The 22279-nt window shown below is 42.5% G+C and overlaps 1 protein-coding gene across 19 annotated transcripts in view; it reads left to right on the top strand.

Annotated features, from left to right (window-relative positions):
- Positions 1-22279, top strand: part of ESF1 (ESF1 nucleolar pre-rRNA processing protein) — a 51686-nt gene extending 29407 nt beyond the window's left edge. For 17 of the 19 annotated variants that reach the window (XM_084824339.1, XM_084824255.1, XM_084824302.1 and 14 more), the window contains 5 exons: positions 359-480; positions 5508-5598; positions 14234-14301; positions 17841-17987; positions 20476-22279. In XM_084824339.1, coding sequence (XP_084680465.1) covers positions 359-480; positions 5508-5598; positions 14234-14301; positions 17841-17987; positions 20476-20763 — 716 coding nt within the window. In that variant the 3' untranslated portion in view covers positions 20764-22279. Of the gene's footprint in view, positions 1-358; positions 481-2335; positions 2470-5507; positions 5599-6719; positions 6845-14233; positions 14302-17840; positions 17988-20475 lie in introns of those variants that run through there. The other 2 variants (XR_014786315.1, XM_084824364.1) reach the window with 2 other exon arrangements.

Raw genomic sequence — 22279 nt, forward strand, 5'->3', positions numbered from 1 at the left:
ATAGTCCTATTAACAGTCAAGAGCAGCTTCTTAAATTGTTCCTGGAAGACTGGAGGGGCAGGGGGAGTCAGTGTAGATGCTGGAGCTCTCATGTTTTTGGCAACCAAGTCAGAATGTGGACTGCCATCTTTTGTGTGAGCTGTAATTTCCTAGTTGTTTCCAGTCATAGCCCCAAATACAGCCTGCTAGGACTGGCCGTAAGATGAATGCCTGTCTAATTCCTCACCAGTGGTATTTTCTGATCTGTTTTGGCACTGTTGCCTCCCACTGGTGCAATGTTTCTCCCCCTTCAGATGTTTAAATACAGGTCTTGATTTAAGAACTAACTTGGCTACATGTGTTTTCTGGTTGGCTACAGGACTTAAAGAAAGTGCTGAAGAAATGGTAAGGAATAAGTTAGAAGGCAAGGATAAACTGACTCCATGGGAACAATTTCTAGAAAAGAAGAAAGAGAAGAGGAAACTGAAGAAGAAACAGAAGGTAGTGTTTGCTTTAGTCAAACAATTTTCACATTGTTATATCTTCGGAGACCCCTTTTGGATATTGACTTATCTGCCAAGGAACCCATGCAAGAGTAACACAGAACACCAGTGTGTTCCAAATAGGCCTGGAACTTGTTCTAGGTTACGCATTAACTTCATGCAGGGAAACACCAGTCTGTGGGCGCAAGCTGTCTTTCAGGGAGTTTTATATAACTATTATTAGCAAACGTATATCCTGCCCTTCAGAAAAAAATGTCTAGGATAGCTTACAGCATTCTATATTGAACTAACATTATAAAGTAATAACAAAAAACAGCAGGAAAAACAACAACGTGGGTGTCAGGTGAACCTCCCTGAGAAGAGCATTGCACAAGCAGGCTCTTTTCCCTCATCGCCACTCACACCTGAGCCACTGGGGCTGCTCAGAGAAGAGCCTCCAACAATGACCTTAGAGTACTGGCAGGCTGTTGTGGAATATTTTCCACCATTACTGATCTTCTCACTGAGGAGCTGAGCTCTGTGGAACATAGTTTGAAAACCTTTTCCTCTTGGATATCTTATTTTTAAAGTACATTTAAAGCATGACGATAGGCAAGTGATTGATCACAAGGTAGCTCTAAGTCATAACAGGCCTGAGTAGTTTTCATCTGCCTTTGGCAGCCACATGAATGAAAAACAAGTGGTGATTAAAGGAAAAATAAATGTGTTGGCCTATCCAGAAAATCTTCCTTTGATCCTGTGTCCTTGATAAGTTCTGCATTGCTAAGGGGAAAGGTCATTCTTGTTGCTAAAAAAACCCATTGTGTTTTGAGTTGCCAAGCCTTGGATGAGAATGACAGCTTTGTCCAAAGTCTTAAGTGGTGAGCAAATTTTGCCTGAAGAATTTTAGAAGCCTATCTTAAAAAAAAAAAAACCTTGGAAAAGTCTTCAAAGAAATACATATTTTGGGATTCTTTTGAAAAACTGATGACAGTGTCTCTAAGATTGACTTTCTTCATTGTTTCTGTAAAACCAACAATAGAGGTGCCAGACATTAAAAAAAAAAATTAAGGCTAGCCTTCTTCCCTGAGCATGCATTGACTCCATATGGATGTCCGTTATTTCAGAATGTGCCAGCCAAGGGACATTGTAAAACAGACAGCTGAGCTTCAAAGTACACTTTATTCTGGAAATGTTAATCTAGCAAACCAAATAGAGGATTCTTATTAGGCCATTCTGTTTATTGGATCAGCAGCTGTTTAAAAATGCATCACTTGCACATGGTGATGACCCTCAGGTTTCATGCCTACGTTACAAGATCCTTGATTATGAAATTGCTCCTGTTTTAATTGTTGCTTAGATTACGTCCCAGATTATAATGATTGATTTGCTTTGTCATATTCATGACCTGTCCTTCCTCCAAGCAAGCTCAGGGCCTCACAGATGGTGCTGTGTCATTTTATCCTCATAGCAATCCTGAGAAGTAGCTCAGACTGGGAGATAGTAACTTGCTTTGAGCCACTCAGTGAGCTTTAGGGTGGTGTGGATTTCAACCTGAGTTTCCCAGATCCAGACTTTATACAATAGCCCAGTCTTCCACAATCTGGTGCCCTTCAGATGTTTTGGACCACCTCTCAACATTCCTGACCATTGGCTGTGCTGGCTGGTGCTGATTGGATAAGTCAAAAACATCTGGAGGGCACCAGCAGGGGGTGCCCTCCAGATGTTTTCCATATCCCAAACATAATTCAAAGAACGTATGTCGCCAGCTACTCTCCAAGGAAGCTTCCACCATACTGCTTCGTCAGGGGCAACTACTTTTGATGAAGTTCTTGGGCTGAGGCATATTTGTTTTTCTCGCTCTGCCCATCTAGCGGCTCTTTGGTTAAGGCCAGGAGCGTTGGCTACGACTTCAGGAAGGGGTCTTCAAGATGTGATCCTTCCCATCTCTACCCCCACACAGCTGCCATGAAAAGAACTGTGGCGCCTGCTTTCTGAGATTTCAAAGGTGACCTCAGATGACCTCTTAGAGGTGAAAAAGGTGTTCTGGTGGGTGGGGAGGGGAGAAGACGGTATCTGCAAAATCCTGTGGCCTGTTTGGCCCCGGCCCCACTCTTGCCCCTGGCAGCACGGCTTCTCTAGGTGGGTTCAGAGGCCCAACTAGAGGAAAAAGTAAAAAAAAAAAAAAAGAGGACAGAGGCAAAAATTATCTCTGTTGCTCCTCCTGTACTGCTGGCAGGGCCCGGCAGGGCATAGGAAACTCAGAAGCCTCTGAGACTGGAGGCTTCCATATAGTGGGTGGCAACCTGATGGGGTTTGGCCTTAAGTGGCTTATATTCTGGAATAAATAAGCTATCAAGCCTTCATTGTTCTTTGCTTCCCTTGAACTGTGCAGTTACCAATCTTTCTAATCAAAATTGACAAAGCATGCCACACTCTCTCTTGGGGAACTGAAATGGCTTTATTGAAAATTCTTTCTTTGAAGATGTATATTTTGCTTAGGCATTTCACTCCAGAAATGATCAAAATCTGTCATCAGAATCCGGTTCAATTTTCTACAAAGGCATGTCCCAGGGCATTCACTCTGATAATGCATCTTTACCACACATTTCCATATGAAACACCTTCCAGATAGTCTTCAAGACATCTGATGGGGTCATGTTTACTCCCAAGGTGAATAGAAGAGACCAACGTATATCAAGAACATCGCCAGTCATAAAGTATGTGGTCTCTTTAAGGAAGAGACTACATACTTCCCTGAAAGAGGCTGTGACTTTTTAAGGAAAAGGTACAAACCAGGCAAATGTCTTCCAAGCGAGATTTGTATTCTTTATCAACTGTAAAAGAACAAAATTTATACACGATTATGCCCATGACCTTATATGTTCTTTCTGTTGAAAGGCAATCAGAATCCTCATATATGAATAACGCCAACAGGTAGTGTAATATACAGTCAGAGCCAGAAATATTGGAACAAGGATAACTGTTTTGGCAGTTGGCCTCTGTACATTGAAGTTGAAAGGAAACACACCCAGATGGGAGTGAAGTCAGGACTTTCAGCTGTAATTCAAGGAGATTGACAAAAGTGGGGCGCTAGCATTCAGAAAGTACAGCCAGTGGCATACACACACACACATAGTTGGTGGCTTATAAGTATTGGAACGAATGGCTGACAAGCAGCTGCATGGCCAGGTGTGGCCTGTTTCCTGGGTACCCCATGACCAATCAAGCAGAGAAAAGGCCTGGAGGTGGTTCTGAGTGTTACATTTGCATTTGGTAGCTGTTCACTGGAACTCCCAACATGAGGTCCAAAGAGGTGTCCATGCGAGTGAAAGAGGCCATCATTAGGCTGAGGAAACAAAATGAACCCATCAGAGAGAGAGCAAAAACAGTGGGAGTGGCCAACACAATGGTTTGGAACATCCTGAAAAAGAAGGAATGAACTGGCAAGCTCAGCAACAGCAAAAGGCCTGGAAAACCATGGAAAGTGGATGACCGCAGAATTCTGCTTATGGTGAAGAGGAACCCTTTCACAACATCTAGCCAGTCAAGAACACTCTTGAGAAGGTAGGCATGTCATTGTCAACATCTACAGTCAAGAGATGGCTTTATGAATGTAAATACAGAGGCTTCACATCAAGGTGCAAACCACTGGTAATGCTCAAGAACCGAAAGGCCAGATTAGCCTTTGCCAGCAAACACCTAAAAAAGCCTGCCCAGTTCTGGAATAAGACTCTTTGGACTGATGAAACCAAGATTAACTTGTACCAGAATGATGGGAAGAGAAAAGTATGGAGAAGGAAAGGAACAGCTCATGATCCAAAGCAGACCACATCATCTGTTAAACATGGTGGAGGCAGTGTTATGGCATGGGCATGTATGGCTGCCAATGGAACTGGGTTACTGGTGTTTATTGATGACCTGACTGCTGACAAAAGCAGCAGGATGAATTCTGAAGTGTATATACTTTCTGCTCAGATTCAGCCGAATGCTGCCATACTGATGGGACGCCGCTTCATATTGCAGATGGATAATGACCCAAAACATACAGCAAAAGCTATCCAAGACTTTCTCCAGGCAAAGAAATGGGATGTTCTTCAATGGCCAAGTCAGTCACCTGATCTCCACCCAATAGTGCATGCTTTTCACTTACTGAAGACAAGGCTGAAGGCAGAAAGACCCCCAAACAAGCAGCAGCCGAAGGCAGCTGCAGTAAAGGCCTGGCAAAGCATCTCGAGGGAGGAAACTCAGCATTGGGTCATGTCCATGCATTCCAGACTTCAGGCAGTCATCGACTGCAAAGAATTTTCATCCAGGTATTAAAGGCGATTCTTAAATTTGAAATGATGTTGGTTTGTTCCATTACTTATGAGCCACCAGCGATGGGTGTGTATGCCACTGGCTGTCCTTTCCGAATGGTTAGTGCCCCATTTTTGTCAACCCCCTTGAATTACAGCTGGAAGTCCTGACTTCGCTCCCATCTGGGTGTGTTTCCTTTCAACTTCAATGTGGTGGTGTAGGGGCCAACTGCCAAAACAGTTATCCTTGTTCCAATATTTCTGGCCCTGACTGTAAATCAGCCTTCCCCAGCCTGGTGCCCTTCAAATGTGTTGGACCTTAACACATGGCCATGCTGGCTGGGGATTATGGGAGTTGTAGTCCATCTGGTCTGGAAGGTGCCAGGTTGAGTTTTACTGTTAGAAACCATTTGCCTTAGAACTGTACATCTTCATATTAATAGGGAGAGGCTGGAAATGTCTCACTAGTATCAGTCATCCAAAGGTTAATACAGTGTTGAGATTTGTGTGTGTGTTCATGGTTGTACATGGAATTGTTTGTGAAGCCCATATTGATGCTTCCTATAGCTTTGTTGATTTCAGTGAAAGCAGTTGTTTTAAATCACTTTCTTCCTGTGCTACAAGTCTGTGCCCTGAGGTTACTACTTGAAACTTATATTTGGCAGCTTTGTGTTTTATATGATATTTATTTGTATTACTAACACATTACTAGTGTTTAGTAATGGGAATGCAATGTGTTTTGTTTCAGGATGCTGCTGAGGAAATACTGACTGAGGATGAATGCCCATCTGATGTTGATTTGAATGACCCATACTTTGCTGAGGAACTTGGCAAAATAGGTTAGACGTCTTTTTTGCTGTTCTGTGTAGTTAAGGGTGAACCAGTCAATTTCACATACTTAGATTTTCAAACAACTTGTGACAAAGGCCCCTACAGAAACTTCACAACTATTATGAAGATGGGCCCTTGTAACAACCGGTTACTTGTTTAAAGGCAAGAGGTAGATGATAGGAATAAAGGGACAGTTTTGCAATGCAGGAATATATTGTGGGGCCCCCACCAATTATGTGTATTGGGACTGCTGCTATTTCATGTACACAAATGATCTGGAATTGCTGGGAGTGGGGAGAAGGAATTTGTTGGGTATACAAAATAAATTGGGACAGTAAAATCTGAAGCAGAATGTGAATAAGTTCCAAAAGGCACTTATGGTCTAAACATGGTGACAGGGCAACAGAAGGAAAGAAGGGGTTCAGTAACAGAGGGTGACTCTCTGTGTCATCAAGGGTCACCTGCATATCACCTGCATGGGGTCACGTGTGCCACCTGCACATCAAGGGCATGACAGATGTTCAGGACCAAAAAAAGTTCTAACTGTCTATATTGATGAAGTTGGAAGCAGATTGTAACCATACAGGAAAGAAATCTGGGGTCATTGTAGAAAGCTCAGTGAATCATGTCTCAGTGTGCTGCAGCAGAGAGAGAATTGTTAGGAAAGAAATGGAAAATATAATTCCGTTCTGTAAATCTTAGATGCAGTTTTGTTCACTGTCACAGAAAGGCTATTGTAAAGCTGGAGAAGGTACAGAAAAGGGCAATTAAAATGAACAGTGAATGGAGCATGTTATATTTATAAGGAAATGCTTGTTGGAGCTTTTTAGTTTGGAAAAAAGAACTGGAAATGGGGATATATGACTTGAACACTGTAAAAAAGGAATAGATAGAAATGAGTCTTGGTTCATGAAGTTGGCATCATCCAATGAAAATAGTGGCAAAGTGCATTTCATGAAGCTGTGTAACGGAATTCATTTCTGTGGGGTACTGTAATGGTCATGAGCTTAGATGGCTTTTTAAAAAAGATCAGACATACTCAGGGAGGATAGGTCTCTAAATGTTTAATAGCTGTGGTTTGTAAAAACAGAACCTCTATATTTAGAGGCAATTTATCACTGATTTTCAGAGGCTAAGGACAAAAATGGGATGGCTATCTTCATAGTGCCCTGCTTATGAATTTCCTGTTGGCCCCTGACCAGCCACCAGCTGGAGAAGGAATGCTGAAATAGATGGAGAATTTGATGTGATCCAGCAAGGCAATTCTTATTTTATTGATTTTTTTATATTCTATTCCTGAAGTAGTGCTTTTTCTTCAGTGATGGCATGTATGCAGATTTAAAGCAAAAATAAAATAGGGATGGTTTGTATACTACTTCATTGTTAGTTTTTTGATGGGTGTCTATAGGGATCCCCTCTTGTGCGATATACTGAGTAGTACTGACTAGATAGAGGATTTCCAGTCAGAGTGGCACTTTTGTCTTCAGTTGGGATGCAGATGCTTTGTTGCCTTGCTCTTCATGGTCTCCTTGAAAGGCAGATAGGGCAGAAATAACTGGAGGAAGGGGATGGCAGAAAGAGAGAGGGGTGAGAAAGTGGCCTGCTCACCTTTGGCCCTACTTCCCCCACCCCCTTGCTGGTATGCAGTCCCCAACAGATTACCCCTGTGGCAATGCAGCTCTGAACAGAAAAGAGGTTCCTCACCCCTGCTATAATCCTTAACGGAAATTCTGACCTGAGCAGAGCTAGAGAAACTGGGAAGACAGGAAAGGAAAATTAGAGAGTCCATCTTTCTCTTGACCTTTAGTAGAACAGGTGCAAAAAAAAAGTATGAGAAGTTGCATCCTCTGTAACATAGCCTGCTGGAGCAGGTGCCCAGTAAAGTGTTCAGGGAGGAGTATTTCCAAAACAGGAGGAGCGTTTCCAGAATGGGAGGAGCAGGAATGTTGAGCAGTTTTAATTTGCCAATAGGGAGGGAAATGTTGCTGGTTTTTAAGGGGAGATGATGGAGACATACGTGGTCTTCAGCTCAGCTTGCAAACTAATGGCCAATATCCAATGGAGTGCTTAGGCGATTTAGTACTTCTGGGGGCAACCCCAAACAAGTGGAAATGCTCGTTTCTGGAAAGAGGCTGGTTGGCGGAGCTTACATAAGGGAGTTCCGCTAACCTGTCTCCTTCCAGAAACGAGCCGAAACTTTTCAGGGCTTCCTCTAGTAAATGCTGAATCTCCCTTGTGTAAGCAGTGGCTCCTGCTTGTGCGCTCGCGGAAGGGAATCGGCGGAGGCATAAGAACCCCACTAGATACTGCCCAACATAATGTTACCTGCAGGAAATTAAAGCATTAAACAAGTGGAGTTCCTGAGCTATCCTTTGCCCTGGCAGCTAATGGCCCAAGGATGAAAATCCTGTCCAGATTTGAATACCAGTTTTTCCTTTGTTAAATGTTTTAGATGAGAGTGCCGATGCACACCGTTATGGTAAGCTCATTATGAGTTTCCTTCTTGATTTGGTTAGCTGTTAGCTGCTGACATACTCGTGTGTCATGCTGAGAGAGATGGGGTATGGGATTTTGACTTCTGTGTTTTGGATGAGTGTTTATGGGTATGTGTGGTGTGTGTGTGTGTGTTAAATATAAATTGAAAATAGAGCACGATACAAGATGAGCATGATCTGTGCAGATCAGAGGAGTGGGTAGAAAGGCTGAGATGGCTCATTTACCAGCTCAAAAGAGTAATGACCTGCTAGCTCACCGTGCTTTCTGCCCAGCTTGGAATGCTAGTGCCCAGCATGGGCCTGCTATACTGGGTCAGGTGGCACCTCCATCACCTTCATTTGGCCCTCCATCCATACTAACATCTAATCACAGCCAGGAATTCAGATCTCTGGCATTCCACAGGAAAGCCAACCTGTTCTTCAAGTAGGCTGAGAAGGTGACTCTTTGTATCATCAAGGGCCACCAGCATGGGGTCACCTGTGTCACCTGCACATCAAGGGCATGACAGATGTTCAGGCCGTTTGGTTGAGTAGACAGAGCCTGGATCTGGGAGACTGCAGTCTACATTAGGAGGTGACCAGCCACACTGGGAGCCTTTCTTGGAACCTACAGTTGTAGAATTTTCCAGGATAGCTTTAACATTCAGCTCAGTTAGGGGGATGGGGTTAGGTTTTATCCCATCAACAGTGCAAGGGGTTCCCCTTTGTGTTAGGTGTTTAACTAGGATGGTCATGTTGCTGGCCCCTCCTGTTGTCCAAAGGTTTTCCCACCCAGAAGCTGAACTTAGTAAACTAGGCCCCAGCCAAGAACACCCTTTGAACCTCTAAAAGAGGTTTCATTGTTCTGTCTGTATGCTGAGGCAACTTTTCCAGTGGCTATCACTTTGGCTTACAGGATTTTGGAGCTGACCACTTTTTTGGCTGAACCAGCTTTTTGCCTTTTCCACGATAGTAGGGTTCTGACGTTGCTCAACCTGTCCTTTCTTCCCAAGGTTAAGATATGGCTCCATAAGGAGCATGACCTAATCCTACTGATATTCTGCCTTAAGTAACCTAGCAAGAAAGTCTGCCACAGCTTTTAGAATTTATCCTTGCAGGACAGAGTGGTCCAGCAGTCTTTGTCACTGTGCATAATATACAAAGTTAGAGGGAAGGACGGCATCTTAACCCTCCTTAGTCAAGTGGTTCAGTGTGTGTATATCACGGAGGCCTACAAAACTCCTGCAAGTTTCGCAACCCCTGCAAAGGCAGGGGGATTTTTCTTATTTCCCTTCTGCCCTGCAGCCCTTGCTCCAAACCAGATTTTCAGGGGGAAGGAGGGGTGTTTGTAGGAAAAGGGGGAATTAGGTTAGAGTATCTAGTTTGCAGAGTTCTGTTCTCCACAACTTTAGACGCACCACACTGGAGGTTTTGAATGCAAGATGTTTACATTGCAGTACTCAGCTAGTTTGGGGATATAGTTTTTTGGCTGAGGAAGATTGTCAGTAGCAACTAGTTCTAGGGAGGAAGTGAGAAATGCCTACTAGTTTAGCCCCTAGCCCTCTTCTAAAGAACCTGCCTCCACCCCTGGTGCTTAGACCACTGTCTGCCTAATTTACACCTAAGCAGTTTCTTGTGTTCATTTGACAATGAAAAAAGTGTCAAAGGTATCTACTTGTATTCTCCTTAATTTATCCTCTGAGCTTGATAGGTATTGTACTACGTTGCACTGAAATAACAAATTATAACACTGATAAGAAATTACTGTTGAAATCATTCAGGACAGTGAAGGCCACAACAATTCTTTGAATAGCATCCCTCTGTGCTTCCTCCATAAACTGCTTTGGAAATGCCCCCAGATTTCTAAAGCAATTTGTTGTGCCATAGATTGGCTTGATGTTTAAAATGGCTGTTTAAAAAAAGTCAAAGCCCTTTTGGGCAGTCATGCAGCTAGTTTAGAGTTCCTGAAAGTTTTGGGACAACTGGCAGTCCGCCAGTGCCAAGCATGTTGCGCTAGCAGGAATGATTGCTAGTGCAATGGGAAGCCTTTGCTTGATAGCACAACCCTGGAAGCTAGCTCAGACTAGCGTTTCCGGAACAGGATGGGTCATCGGAGCTCCCTTCCGCAAGGTCAACTGATTTGTCCCATTCCAGAAGCACTAGTTTGCGCTAGCTTCTGGTTGCACTATTAAGCACAAGCTTCCCGTTGCGCTAGCAGTCTTTCCCACTATGCAAGGGGAGTGTTGGATACTGCCCTAAACCTACACCCCTTAGGTTCTACAGCATTGAGCACTGACACTAGAACTTGTGTACCTGCAGCTACTAATTCAAGTCAAGCGCTACATTTTGAATTTCTTTCTAACAGTATATGAAAGGTTTCATTTAATGTTTAGGCACATGTTATGGTTTCACAATAATCATTTGGAAGCAAAATAGGAGAGAATTGGTTGAGCCATGCTCCAAGGCACTGCTGTAAAATTCCTTCATTGACTATTCCAAGCTAGATTATTAACTTTTCAGTAGTAAATTTGTTTTTTCAGCAGAAGATAGAATGAATATTTCCTACTGGCTGCTGCTGATGGAAAACAAATTGAGATTAATTGGGCCTGATAGGCCTATAAAACTCTGTTCATACAAACTAGAAGTGAATGAATATTGGAGTTGTTATGTATACTTAAGATATTCTGCTTTTTATCATACCTGAACAGTTTTTATAAGATGATGAATTTGATTGTTGTTCGCTTTTGATTCCTGGAAACGCAGACAACGTTGTGGTTTGGTTGTTCCAAAATGTTTCATGCCGTAGGTGTTTTTTATACTGCTCTCATAGAAAAACAAGTTTGTTGGAGCAATTGGTTAGAATGAGTTCTGTCTGCTTGACAAGCAAAGCAGCTTTTACATAATGGATACTGCACATGATTGTAGAGATGTGCTTATCTCAAGTACTCCTTTGACCATGTTTTTTGGGATCTACTCCAGAGTATGTGCAGCACACAAAACAGTTTCATCAAAAAGAATTCCATCCCCCCACCCCAAAGATGACAGTTGTCCTTATCTTAACTAGCACCTTTGGGGAACTGTATATTAGTGTACTGTTTGGATCTGGAATTTAGAAATAAAAACATGCCCAATCACTGCAAGTATTTATTTGAAATATTTGGGGCTGCCTTTTAGGGTCTCTCAGAGGCTTTTTGTGGGGCTGCTTAGGGGAGATGGGGGTGGGAAAGTCACCTTCTGCCCACTCAGTTCCACCAGCGCTTCTCAGGTTCTAAGCTGTTATGTCTCAATGCAGATCTCCATGGTCTGTGTGTTGAAGTTCAGGAAGGTGTTCTTGTATCTGTTTCTGATTTGGCAGCCTTTAAATATCAGTGTTCCAAGATTTTGTACATCCACTATTCTGTGGCTGGCGTGTGGTGTGACGTTTTAGTAAAGACTCCATTATTCAATTCCTTTTCATTTTTGTTGTGTCACGGTAAGAAAATTCCTGAGCTGATCCTGTGCCTCCCTTCTCTTTCTTTCCAATTTCTTCTGTCTTCTATCACTTTTCCTCCTAGTTTCTCACAGCTAGTGGTGGTATTCTTCTGTAGCTATTTCCCTACAGCATTTGTCCCTGTTTTCCCCCCTCTTGATTGCTGCATCTTGTAGAAATACTTAGCAATGGAAATTCTATCACAGCAGATATAGGGGTCTCTTCCCTTTTTTATTTATATTGTTTCCTTGACTCTGCCTTGTTAACTAAGGAGACTGAGGTTAGCGTTTTCTCTTAAATTATTTCTACTGCTGCATATTAACAATTATCAATTTTGGTCAACATGTACTACTGGTAAAATCTGAGCCCATTTCAAATCGGTTAAAAGTCTGGGTTTGCTTGTTTTTGGAGCAATGGTTTTGCTCTTTAATGTTCAGTATGGTATCTCAGGCTGTCCATTCACCTCAGATGAGGTATGAATTCGAGGTGAGGATATCCAACTCAGAGGTGTTTGGACCACCTCATAATCCAAGGTCAACAGGGATTGCTCCAAGACTTAGGAGCTACCTTAGAACCTTAGAAGGGGTTCTAAGCTGTTTTTTTTTTTTATTTGATACATATCTATGACCTCCTCCAAGCTCACCATAAATTGAAAATGCCAGGAAGATGGGAAAGGAGGGGGTGCATTTATGACACTGACACCTCTAGCTTCCAATCAGGGAATGTCTTTACCAAGCCTCTCCTCTTACTTTCAGTCACAGTGCTTTTTGGATGTAGAACAAACATATCAGAAGCTGTTTGAGTGAGCAGAAAACAAAAAAAGATGTAAAGTCTCAAGCTGTCCTTATTCATAGCTCCCTAATCCCTGCACACATCCTTCTGAAATTTTGCAGGGAACTTACTTAGGGCCAACTATACATTCATAGAATCATAGAATAGTAGGGTTGGAAGGGGCCTACAAGGCCATCGAGTCCAACCCCCTGCTCAATGCAGGACATTGTGTGACATGTTCAAGTAAATTGCCCACAAAGCTACAGGGAATGATAGGCATCAAACTTAAAAACAATAACACCTCAATTAAAACATACCTACACCTATTTGTCTGAAAGCGGTAAGCTTCATTCCCTCAGAAGGCACTACTATGATCTCAAATTTCATTGAATTATGCCCCACAAATGAGGTTATAGGCATATGTTGATTTTTTCCCCCATTTTAGTCAATCTGAGGCTTTGGAAAACTAGGTAAGATAACCTCCATCTCAGATCCAGAGTAAAGCATGATATCAGTCCAAACATTGAGTCAAGGTGTTCCCCTATCTGAGCCAAATTAGGATGGTTCTGAGGTTAATATTTTTGTGTGCACATCCATAATGGTTTAATTGCTGGTTTTATTAGTGGGCATGGCTGGAAGACATTGCTCTGCTGTCACTTTACCTATACCAGAGTGCCTGAGGCAGGACTCAGTGTTGCACACCCTCTGGCTGCCATTAGCTTGTCTACTGTGATGTAACAGAGGGCCCTTTAAGCTTTGAACCAGACACCTGAATGTTTAGGGGCAATGGGGAAACTTGACGTTGAGTTGCATGGACCTCTTTAGGCAAAATTAAGTGTATTTACACCATGAGTATTTTTGATTGGCACCTCGCTGGTTCAAGCAGGTGGAGCAGCCTATTTGATGAAAATGGACAGAGGGAGAACTGCTTATCAGCTAGGAAGCCTGTTCTGTACTTAGGATTGGGGAATAATGAAAGCTTTGAGAAAATGCTTGTTCATGAGGCATTGTTTTGTGTACTGCAATTCTGAATTGATTCAGAAGTGAATTCCACTGTATTTTGTTTATATGTAAGTTTTTTTTAATAGAAAGAAATAACACCAGCCAGTATCCCCAACCCATCCTCAAATTACCCCTACTTCATCCTCAACAATAGTCCTACCTGCTTATCAACAGCTAGTGTCTACTTAAGAATATATAGTTCAGCCACACAGAAATACAGACAGACAGACAGACAGACAGACAAGGGGGCATGGAAAGGAGAGTGGGAGGGAAGGGAACAGAATTCCACTGTATTTTGGATTAGTATAAAATTTTTAAAAATCCAGTTACTCAATGGCCACGATCCTCCACCAGTCCAAATGTACTTCCATGTTTACATTGGGGGGGGGGGAGGTGACATTTTGTTTTGGTAGCAACATCTCAATGAGATGCCACTCCAGAGGGGCCCCCAGGGGACTGTTGCTGGAAGCAGGAAGCAAACAATCCCCCATGCATAATGCATAATAGGAACATCACCTGCGGTACTTCAAATCTTAGTGCTTTAGAAGTAATTGTGAGCAGCATGATGATTAATATGTTATATAGCACTTTTCCTGGGGAAAGAACAGAGGAATGGTAGTTGAGTCTCTCTAGTGGCTCTCAGGGCTCTCGTATCAATGAAGGAGAAGCTGGAGAAGATGTCCAGACTCCTTTAATACCTCCCTCTACTTGCTCACAACTGAAATAGACCCCGACTAAATAATTTTCTGTGGAGATCATTTGATTTATGACTGATTTTCCTCAAATACATTTCACTGTCATTTTGCAGCTGGCATTTCAGAAGGTGTGGGTGGTGTTGGCGGAGAGAGAACACACTTTCTTGTAGTCTCCCTGATATCGTTAGTCCTGCATATTTTAATAATTATTTTTATTTGTGTTTATGAACAGGTCTGAATAAGAAGAACAAGAATAAAGAAAATGCCCAGGAAAAGGAAGATGACACAGAGCAGCATAAGGTAGAGGAGAACGTGCTCAAATATTATTAAGATTAGGCATAGCAATGTAATTCCACAAATGGGTTTGTTTAACATTATTTGGGAGTTGTCTGTGGTGAACAGAGCAGGCATTCTGTGCATAAGGGGTTTCGTACACTTACCTTAAACATGAAGACTAAACATTAAAGCTTCAGATCTACGAATAGTAAAGAGGGCATTCATAAAACGTGAGATTGGCAACCTTTTCAGTGACCAGTTTCAAACTGTTTCTTTGTTTTATTATTGACTTTTAAAAAAATAAGGCTTACATCTTGGTATTCCTTTAGAAAGCGCAATAGTGGCATATGTGGGAGTTGCTGGTAATCTCCCATCCAGGCACTGATGAGGTCAGCACCTGTGTTGGCTTCAGCAGTGCTAAAGGATTAGCTGCTCCCTGATAAATCACTCACTTCAGTGTTTTATTTTTAAAACATTTGTTTTTATTCTCATTCACAGAGGATTTTAAAAAGTAAAATAAATAAATGCACTTGTTTTCAAGTAAGTATAACCAGCCATTGTATTTATGTAAGGGCTATTAGCAATGAGGTGGTGGTGAGGAATAAAATGGTGAGCACTAATGCTAGGAGCTAGCTACTCTGAAGGATACCAGTAGGACATGCTTGGCTGTATAGCTCTCTAACCAGATCTCTGCTGTGCTGCCTACTTTTCCCAATCAAAGGAGGAAGGAGCAAATGAAAAGGAAAGCAAAGAGGACAGCAGCCTGCATGGCACTTCATACGAGGAGATTTGTAGCACTGCTCTCTTCTGTCATCTTGACAGATCCATGTCCAAATGGTGGAAGGTGTGAAGAGGATGGAAAGCCATGAACCAGTTTTTGTATTAAGGCCAATGCTGATAATACACAAGTCTTTGGGGAGGCAGATGTGGGAAAGCACAAGGCATTTTGTCAGAAGATGGCATAGCTAACACTGGTTTCTCCCCAAAGATCTGTGCAACAGCAGGCTGGGTCTGACTCATCAGATTGGGTTATACAAATATGATCCTCTTCTCCAGTTATGGAAGAGAGAACAGTTACAGAACTCCCTGGTAGCACCACAGTCAGAGTCTGCTCTGTGCAGAGAAAGGGACATTTGCATTTTCTCCACATACTCGTGCATGTGAATGCCACCATTTTTAGTTCACGGTCTTAATGAATCTGGTATTTTCCACAGCATCCCTCAAAAGCTTTATTCCTACCCCACCCCCCATCTTAGTCTTCACAAGTGGTGTGTCTGTTCATAGCAGTGGGAGAGAGAATGGTAAGCAGTTCCTCATCTGAGGCCTCAATACATTGATCCTAGGGTGGCCCCACTCTGTGCCACAGGGCCCTTGTAGTATGCAATATGGGCAAGTCTTGTTGACAACAATGAGTTGGGGCTACATCTGGTCTACCTTTTGAGGAAACTCCTCAGCCTTCCTCCTTCATGGCTCTGAAATGTCAGTGCTTGCAACATGTTCCAAGGATTCCGCCAAACAGTCTGAATAGATTTATACATAACAGCCTCCATGTAGATGCCACCGGAAAGTTCTTCCCCATAATGGCACTCCACATGGTGTCTTGCCATGTGGGAATGCTGCATATGTTTGGGACAACGCAGACACAAAACAGCTTTTAAATACTATGCCTGCTGCATGCGATTGTTTTTTAGCTGTTTCCACATGTTGGCTGTAATGTTTAAATCGACAGTTAAACACCAGTCAGAAATTGTATCAATATAGCAGGCTTTCTTGTCTTCGTCTCTAGGCAGGGCACACATTTGGTTGTCCTTTGAAATTTTTACAATTGTTTTGGTAAACTCTGCTCCTGACTTCAGTACTTAAAATGACTTGAGTACTAAAAATGAGTGGAGTTTCATTAACCTTTGTTGGGACTTTTGCAAAGCATATTTTATCAAAAGGAATAGGTTGCCAGTATGACCATACACAATTCTCCTTGTTCAAGTTTCGTTTATTTCAAGATGTATTCACACCTTTGGCAAACTGTGTAAAATAAATGCAGAGGGAGCAAGGGACTGCTCACTTGCCCTTCCTGCCTCTATCTTCACCATCTCCACATGTTTGGCATCAGTGTAGCAAACGAAGCACATCTCTCTGTGCATGAGCCACAGCTGTACAGTTTTTACTGACGTTGGGGGCATGGGCAGTAGTAAATATTGTATGCCATAGGGATGTAGACCTGTTTACCACATTGAGCACATGGAGGTGATGGTTATTTAGTCCTTCACTCAAAATGTGCTCCGTTTGCCAAAGCTGTGAATAACCCTTCAGTGGGATTTATGTGCTGTCAGTTGTGCTCATCCTTGTGGCTTTTGGGTGTTGTGTACATAGCTGGTAGACCTCTTGCAATTCTGCGAGTGAATTTTTATTTATATATTGAAAATATGACTTGTATTTTATCTCTCCTGCCTGTTACTACCATTTTACAACAGTGGGAGTAATTTTATCCTTTTTGTAAAACAAAACTCCTTTGCTCACCTTGAGCTGAAAATAACAAGAGGCCCGGTCAGTTCAGAGCTGGATTCTGAGATCTTTCTATTTAATTGTTTCCTTTTTAATGTAGAGTTCAAAAGCTCAACTCAAAGTCCTTTTGATGTGCAAGTTTGGTTCTACTGTGAGCAAACAGCTGCTTGAACTGTGGACATGTGGTCCTAGATGCGTGCCGTTTTCACATTCCTAAAAAAATATGGTCTTCCTTTTTAAGACCTTGAGAATTAATGAGATCTGATGGTTGGCTGACAGAAGAAAGTTATGCTAAAATAGAATGGAAAACCAGACAACTGCTTGAAACATATAACTGTATTTGATGCAGTACAACCTTGCGCCTGCTATGCCATAAATCCCTTGCCTTCCCTACCTCTCATGAGTGTGATCTCTGGGTTGGTTCAAACTGTTCCCACAACATGTAGCCCATGCACGATAGGCTATAAGAGCTATTCTTGGGCTCACCATTTATCCTCCATCATGTGTGAAATGCCACATATACCATATCTGGGTAGCATGTAATATGGTACACATGCTTGTGTGTGAACCCATGATTCTCTCCCATGTATAGAGCTATACGATGTATGAAGCTTGTATATTTGAGGATGGTATGCATCACTTTAATATCACTCAGAGAATGGTCTATTTCTAGGGGCATGCAATGAGGCTACAGCATTAAAGCTGAGGAATTCAGTCTGCTCAGTTTCAGGGGGGGGAACTGCCTCCGGAGCCCTATCTAAGCCATACTAAGCTTCCCAAAGGAAGAATGGGATATAAGTGTAACAAATGAATCACAGTGATCAGCCTAAGAATACTTATCTAGCCTCATTGAAGTGAGAGTGATTCTCTTAATTGCCTTTGCTTTTATTATAAAGTGCTCTCCTCCTTGCCAATAAAAAATGTTTTGTAAACGATAGGCAGTTACGGCTGTTCCTGTTGTGCATTAGCAACTCTGTCTTCAGATGAGACACAGAAACATCTGCAACCCATATTCTGTGAAATGTTGTGCAAACAGATCCTATCTCTTCTGATTGTAACAGGCTGAAATGGCTCTGCTGGTGATGGATGAGGAGGAGGATGAAAGGAGACACTTCAGTTATGACAAGATAGTGGAACAGCAGAACCTGAGCAAAAAGAAAAAAAAGCTATTAATGAAAAAGAAGGAACTGCTGACAGATGACTTCCAGGTAACACTGTGGGCTTCCTACTTCTGAAATGTAATGAAAATGCTGGTCAGTTTGAGTTACGGTAGATCAATAGCTACATTGTCATTTACACGAACGCACATTTTCACCATTCTTTCAAAAGGGACAGTTGAAAGATTGAGTTCCAAACCATGAATTTTGCGCTAGGAATTGCCGAAGTTTTGCATCCCTTTTTGTGTTTACGGGTTTATCTGCTATTGTGTTGTGTTCACTTAAGGCCCAAATAATGCTTTCTTCCAAGAATGAAAGAAAAGCTTTTGCTTTCTCTATAATATGGGGGAGAGCTGAATATTCTTCCTTTGCCCTTGCATTTTGAGGTACATGTAACACACTGCACGAAATATTTTTGCACAAAAAATAACACAAAATAGTTGGTCTGCAAGAGGTGGATAGCGTATAAGCAGTTGCCTTAATCATTGCCCAGTCTTTGGCTTGGTAAAAACTACTGCCCATAGTAATTGCATATCTGATGAATAAATTGCAATTTTGGAGTTGGGGAAGATGTACCCAAGCTTGAAATCTTTCCCCTCTTTGGATCTGATTCTCACCCACTTGGTTTTGTCAACCTATATGCATATCCACACAGTCCTTTGCAAGCAAGCGCTCTTTCTCTCACTGTTTTATGCATATATAGCCTTTCACAGGAAGCTCTGGCGTGGGCAGGTCCATGAAGTCACAAAGAGTCGGAAGCGACTGACCGAATAAATAACAACAAAGCCTTTCATGTGGCCACTTTATCTGGGGATGCCTTTCTTATTTCCTTGCAACCAACATTGTTCCTTTACAACTGGGGTGCAGAACCTCTTTCAGTCCGAGGCCCGAATTCCATTGCAAATAAGCTCTCAGGGGCCGCGTACCAGTGGTGGGTGGGCTGAAGTCAAAGGAGGCGGGGTTTAAAAACCAAAACTACCAGCATATTGTAGCTTAAGGCTCCTACTGCCAGTAATGAAATCTTAGGAGAGGCATTTCAACCTTTTAGAAGGGAGGAAGAACTGCACAAAGGCCAGGAAACTACCAAACGATTGGTGGTTGGGGGCAGGGGCAGGGGGCATGGGGCATGGCCTTCTGTGGCCCCCTAGAGGGCTGGATTTGGCCCCCAAGCCTGAGGTTCTGCACCCCTGCTTTATGACAACACTCACCTTTACTTCTCTGTTTCCAAACTGAGAGGTGCATTTCCTGAGGAATATTTTCCCCATACATTTAGGCTGGTGTGGGCAACCTGTGGTCCTCCAGATGTCCCCCACTGGCTATGCTCGCAGGGAGTTGCAGTCCAACAATATCTGGAGGGCCACAAGTTGCCCACACCTGCATTTAGGGTCAGCCACATGTTCACCATCCAGGACTATGATGTGCACATTGGGTCAGCAGGCCTACATGTGTGTTTTCCATTTTAAATGGGGAATTATTTCTCAGTGCAGGGGGAATTGCACAATTGCCCTTCTGCATATGACACAAGGCTGCTTCATGTGTTACACATTTTCCCTTCACTGTGGTGGTCTCTGTGAAGGAGAAAAACATGTTGGTTATAATATACAAAGTGAACTAGAAGTACTTTTTTTCAGGGAGTACACGGATTAGGTAAGCAGTGTACAGCAAACTAAGTATGCTCACTGCTTTTTGTAAATGATGGTGAATTATGAATATTTGTGTGTTGGGTAAGTATGAAGTGGCTGCAATACACTTGGAAACTGTGTGGTATAATGTCTCTTCACCAATTTTCACCCTGAAAATTAGGGTCGGCAACCTTTTCAGCCCACATATGCTGCTGGTAGGTGGGTGAGGAGCCACATATCCACATACACGATCACATAATTGCATACACATGCTCACACATGCACATGGAAGCAGTAGTCCCAGTTGCTTCAGGGATGCTGAGCAAGTGGGTGGCTAAAGCCTCCTCCCCAGACCTAGCAAGTTTGATTTAGATCACTGTCCTAGTACTGCTGTGGAGCCTCGTGTGGCGCAGAGTGGTAGGCGGCAGTATTGCAACCGAAACTCTCCCCACGACCTGAGTTCGATCCCAGTGGACGCTGGGTCTCGGGTAGCCGGTTCAGGTCGACTCAGCCCTCCATCCTCCCGATGTCGGTAAAATGAGGACCCAGCTTGCTGGGGGAAAGGTAGTCACGACTGGGGAAGGCAATGGCAAACCACCCCACTATAGTCTGCCATGAAAACGCCAGCACAAGCGGCGTCCCTCTAGGGGTCAGCAATGACCCGGTGCTTGCACAGGAGGAACCTTTCCTTTCCTAGTACTGCTAATAGCTGGGCTGCGGGGAAAAGTGGGAGGGTCTTTCCTGGACATGCGTGAGCTGGACAGAAAGTGGCCAAGGGGCGTGGGTTGCCCACCCTTGCACTAAATGATATACATTGCTTTATTTTAACTTAGCTTAACCTGGCTGGTAACTGCTATCTAAAACAGAAGGCTGTTGCATTTTGTTGCAATTAAAGCATCCTTTATTGCTGTTCCCAGGTAAATGTTGCTGATGCCAGATTCCAAGCCATGTATACTTCCCATCTGTTTAATTTGGATCCTTCAGATCCAAACTTTAAGCAAACCAAAGCAGTGGACAAGATTTTAGAGGAGAAAGCTCGCCGAAGACAGCAAGGGTTGACTGAGGCAACTGGGAGACCAGACAGTATGGCAGAGAGGGAATGTGCTGCCAAGAAGTCAGTAGATCCAGCATTGTCAATGCTAATCAAATCTGTCAAGAATAAAACAGAACAATTCCAAGCAAGGAAGAAACAGAAAGTCAAATAAATGGAAATCTAATGTTGAAGATGAAAATTATGGACTGATAAAGAAATCAAAGTTTATGTTGGTTTAAAGATAAATACCATCTTGCTCTGATGCCTTCTCCATCTTTTCTGCCAGTTGAAGCTTTAAACGCTTGCAAACAATAATTGCCAAATGAATGGCAAACAAGCTTATTCGCAAAACAAATGTAACATATTTGACAGTGTTTGTTTTCATTAAAAAAAAACACAGGAGTTTTGTCATTATTAAACGGTATTGACTCTATAAGGATTTTTTCCGTAATGGTGTACTTCACACTTCAAAGATCTGCAAGCCGTTTAGTAAAATGGACTAATTGAAAACATTGTATAAATACCTTGAATATATGATAAATACAACTGTACATTAAACCCCCTGATGATTATAGTTCATTTAGTTATATGTGTTTGTGTCTTAAGTTTTAATGTAGCTTGCAATATTTCTCTGAATTCTATATCCAGTGTTGATGTTTGTAAACTTTAGGCTAACATTTGAGAAACTGGTGTTTTGACACTCCTTTGAACTTCCGTCCCTGCTGCCCACCTCATAAATTCATCTTTATTCAGGGTTTTGTTTTTCCAGTGGTGCTGCATTTAACAAGGTTTGTTTTATGTTTTTGAATGTTGCAGCAGTTCTTTGGTAAAAATGCAGTGTGTTATATTGCTCCTGCACTAGACAGAAAAAAGAATTTAAATACTAAGCACTTAAGAGGCTAGATACATTCCTGAATTGCTGTGCAACTTTGTATCCACAAAGACAGTTTTTCCATAAAAAAAATGTAGTGGTTTTTGGTTACTCATTAATGAACAGATTAGATCTGGTGAGTATAGAATTCTACCATGTAATTCTACAGGGAGAGGTGAATGGCTTATGATGCCACCTGAAATCAGGTAGGTGTGAAAGAAATAGAATGTCACTCCTAATTTAGACTGTTCAATTTTCCCTTTGTTGGGACTTGCCAGGTGCATGTCTCCACTGAAGGGATTTGATTGTTTGACAGCCTTTAACTGGCTACAGAATCCACTGGTGGGATCTAATTCTCCCTAACAGGCTTGTGGGATCTAATTCTCCCTAACAGGCTTGGCTCCCAACCAAACGATTCAGGCTATACCAGCATTCTCCAACCTGGTGCCCTCCAAAAGTTTTGGATTGCAACTCCCAGGATTCCTGATCATTGGCTGTGCAGACTGGGGCTGATGGAGGTTGAAGTCCAGACCATCCAGAGGGTACCAGGTTGGGGAAGGCTGGGCTATACCATCCTTGTGCCTATTATGTCTACTACTTCCACCTTCTCAGCTAATTGGCCAGATGTTATTTCAAATCCTAGCAGAACAGGTCTCCATAGTTCATGGATTGCCATTCACCCTCTCCCATCCCCATGTGACAAAGTCATAATTGGAGAATGCATTTGTAAATGCTCTATACAACCATTCAGCTGAACGAGGCTGCAATGTTTAGGCTGTTTTGACATGTTAATCCAATAAATCCATATGTGAACAGG

The sequence above is a fragment of the Heloderma suspectum genome, chromosome 1, assembly GCF_057233095.1.
Source record: "Heloderma suspectum isolate Gila_16-S chromosome 1, 16-S_ref, whole genome shotgun sequence".
NCBI lineage: Eukaryota > Metazoa > Chordata > Lepidosauria > Squamata > Helodermatidae > Heloderma > Heloderma suspectum.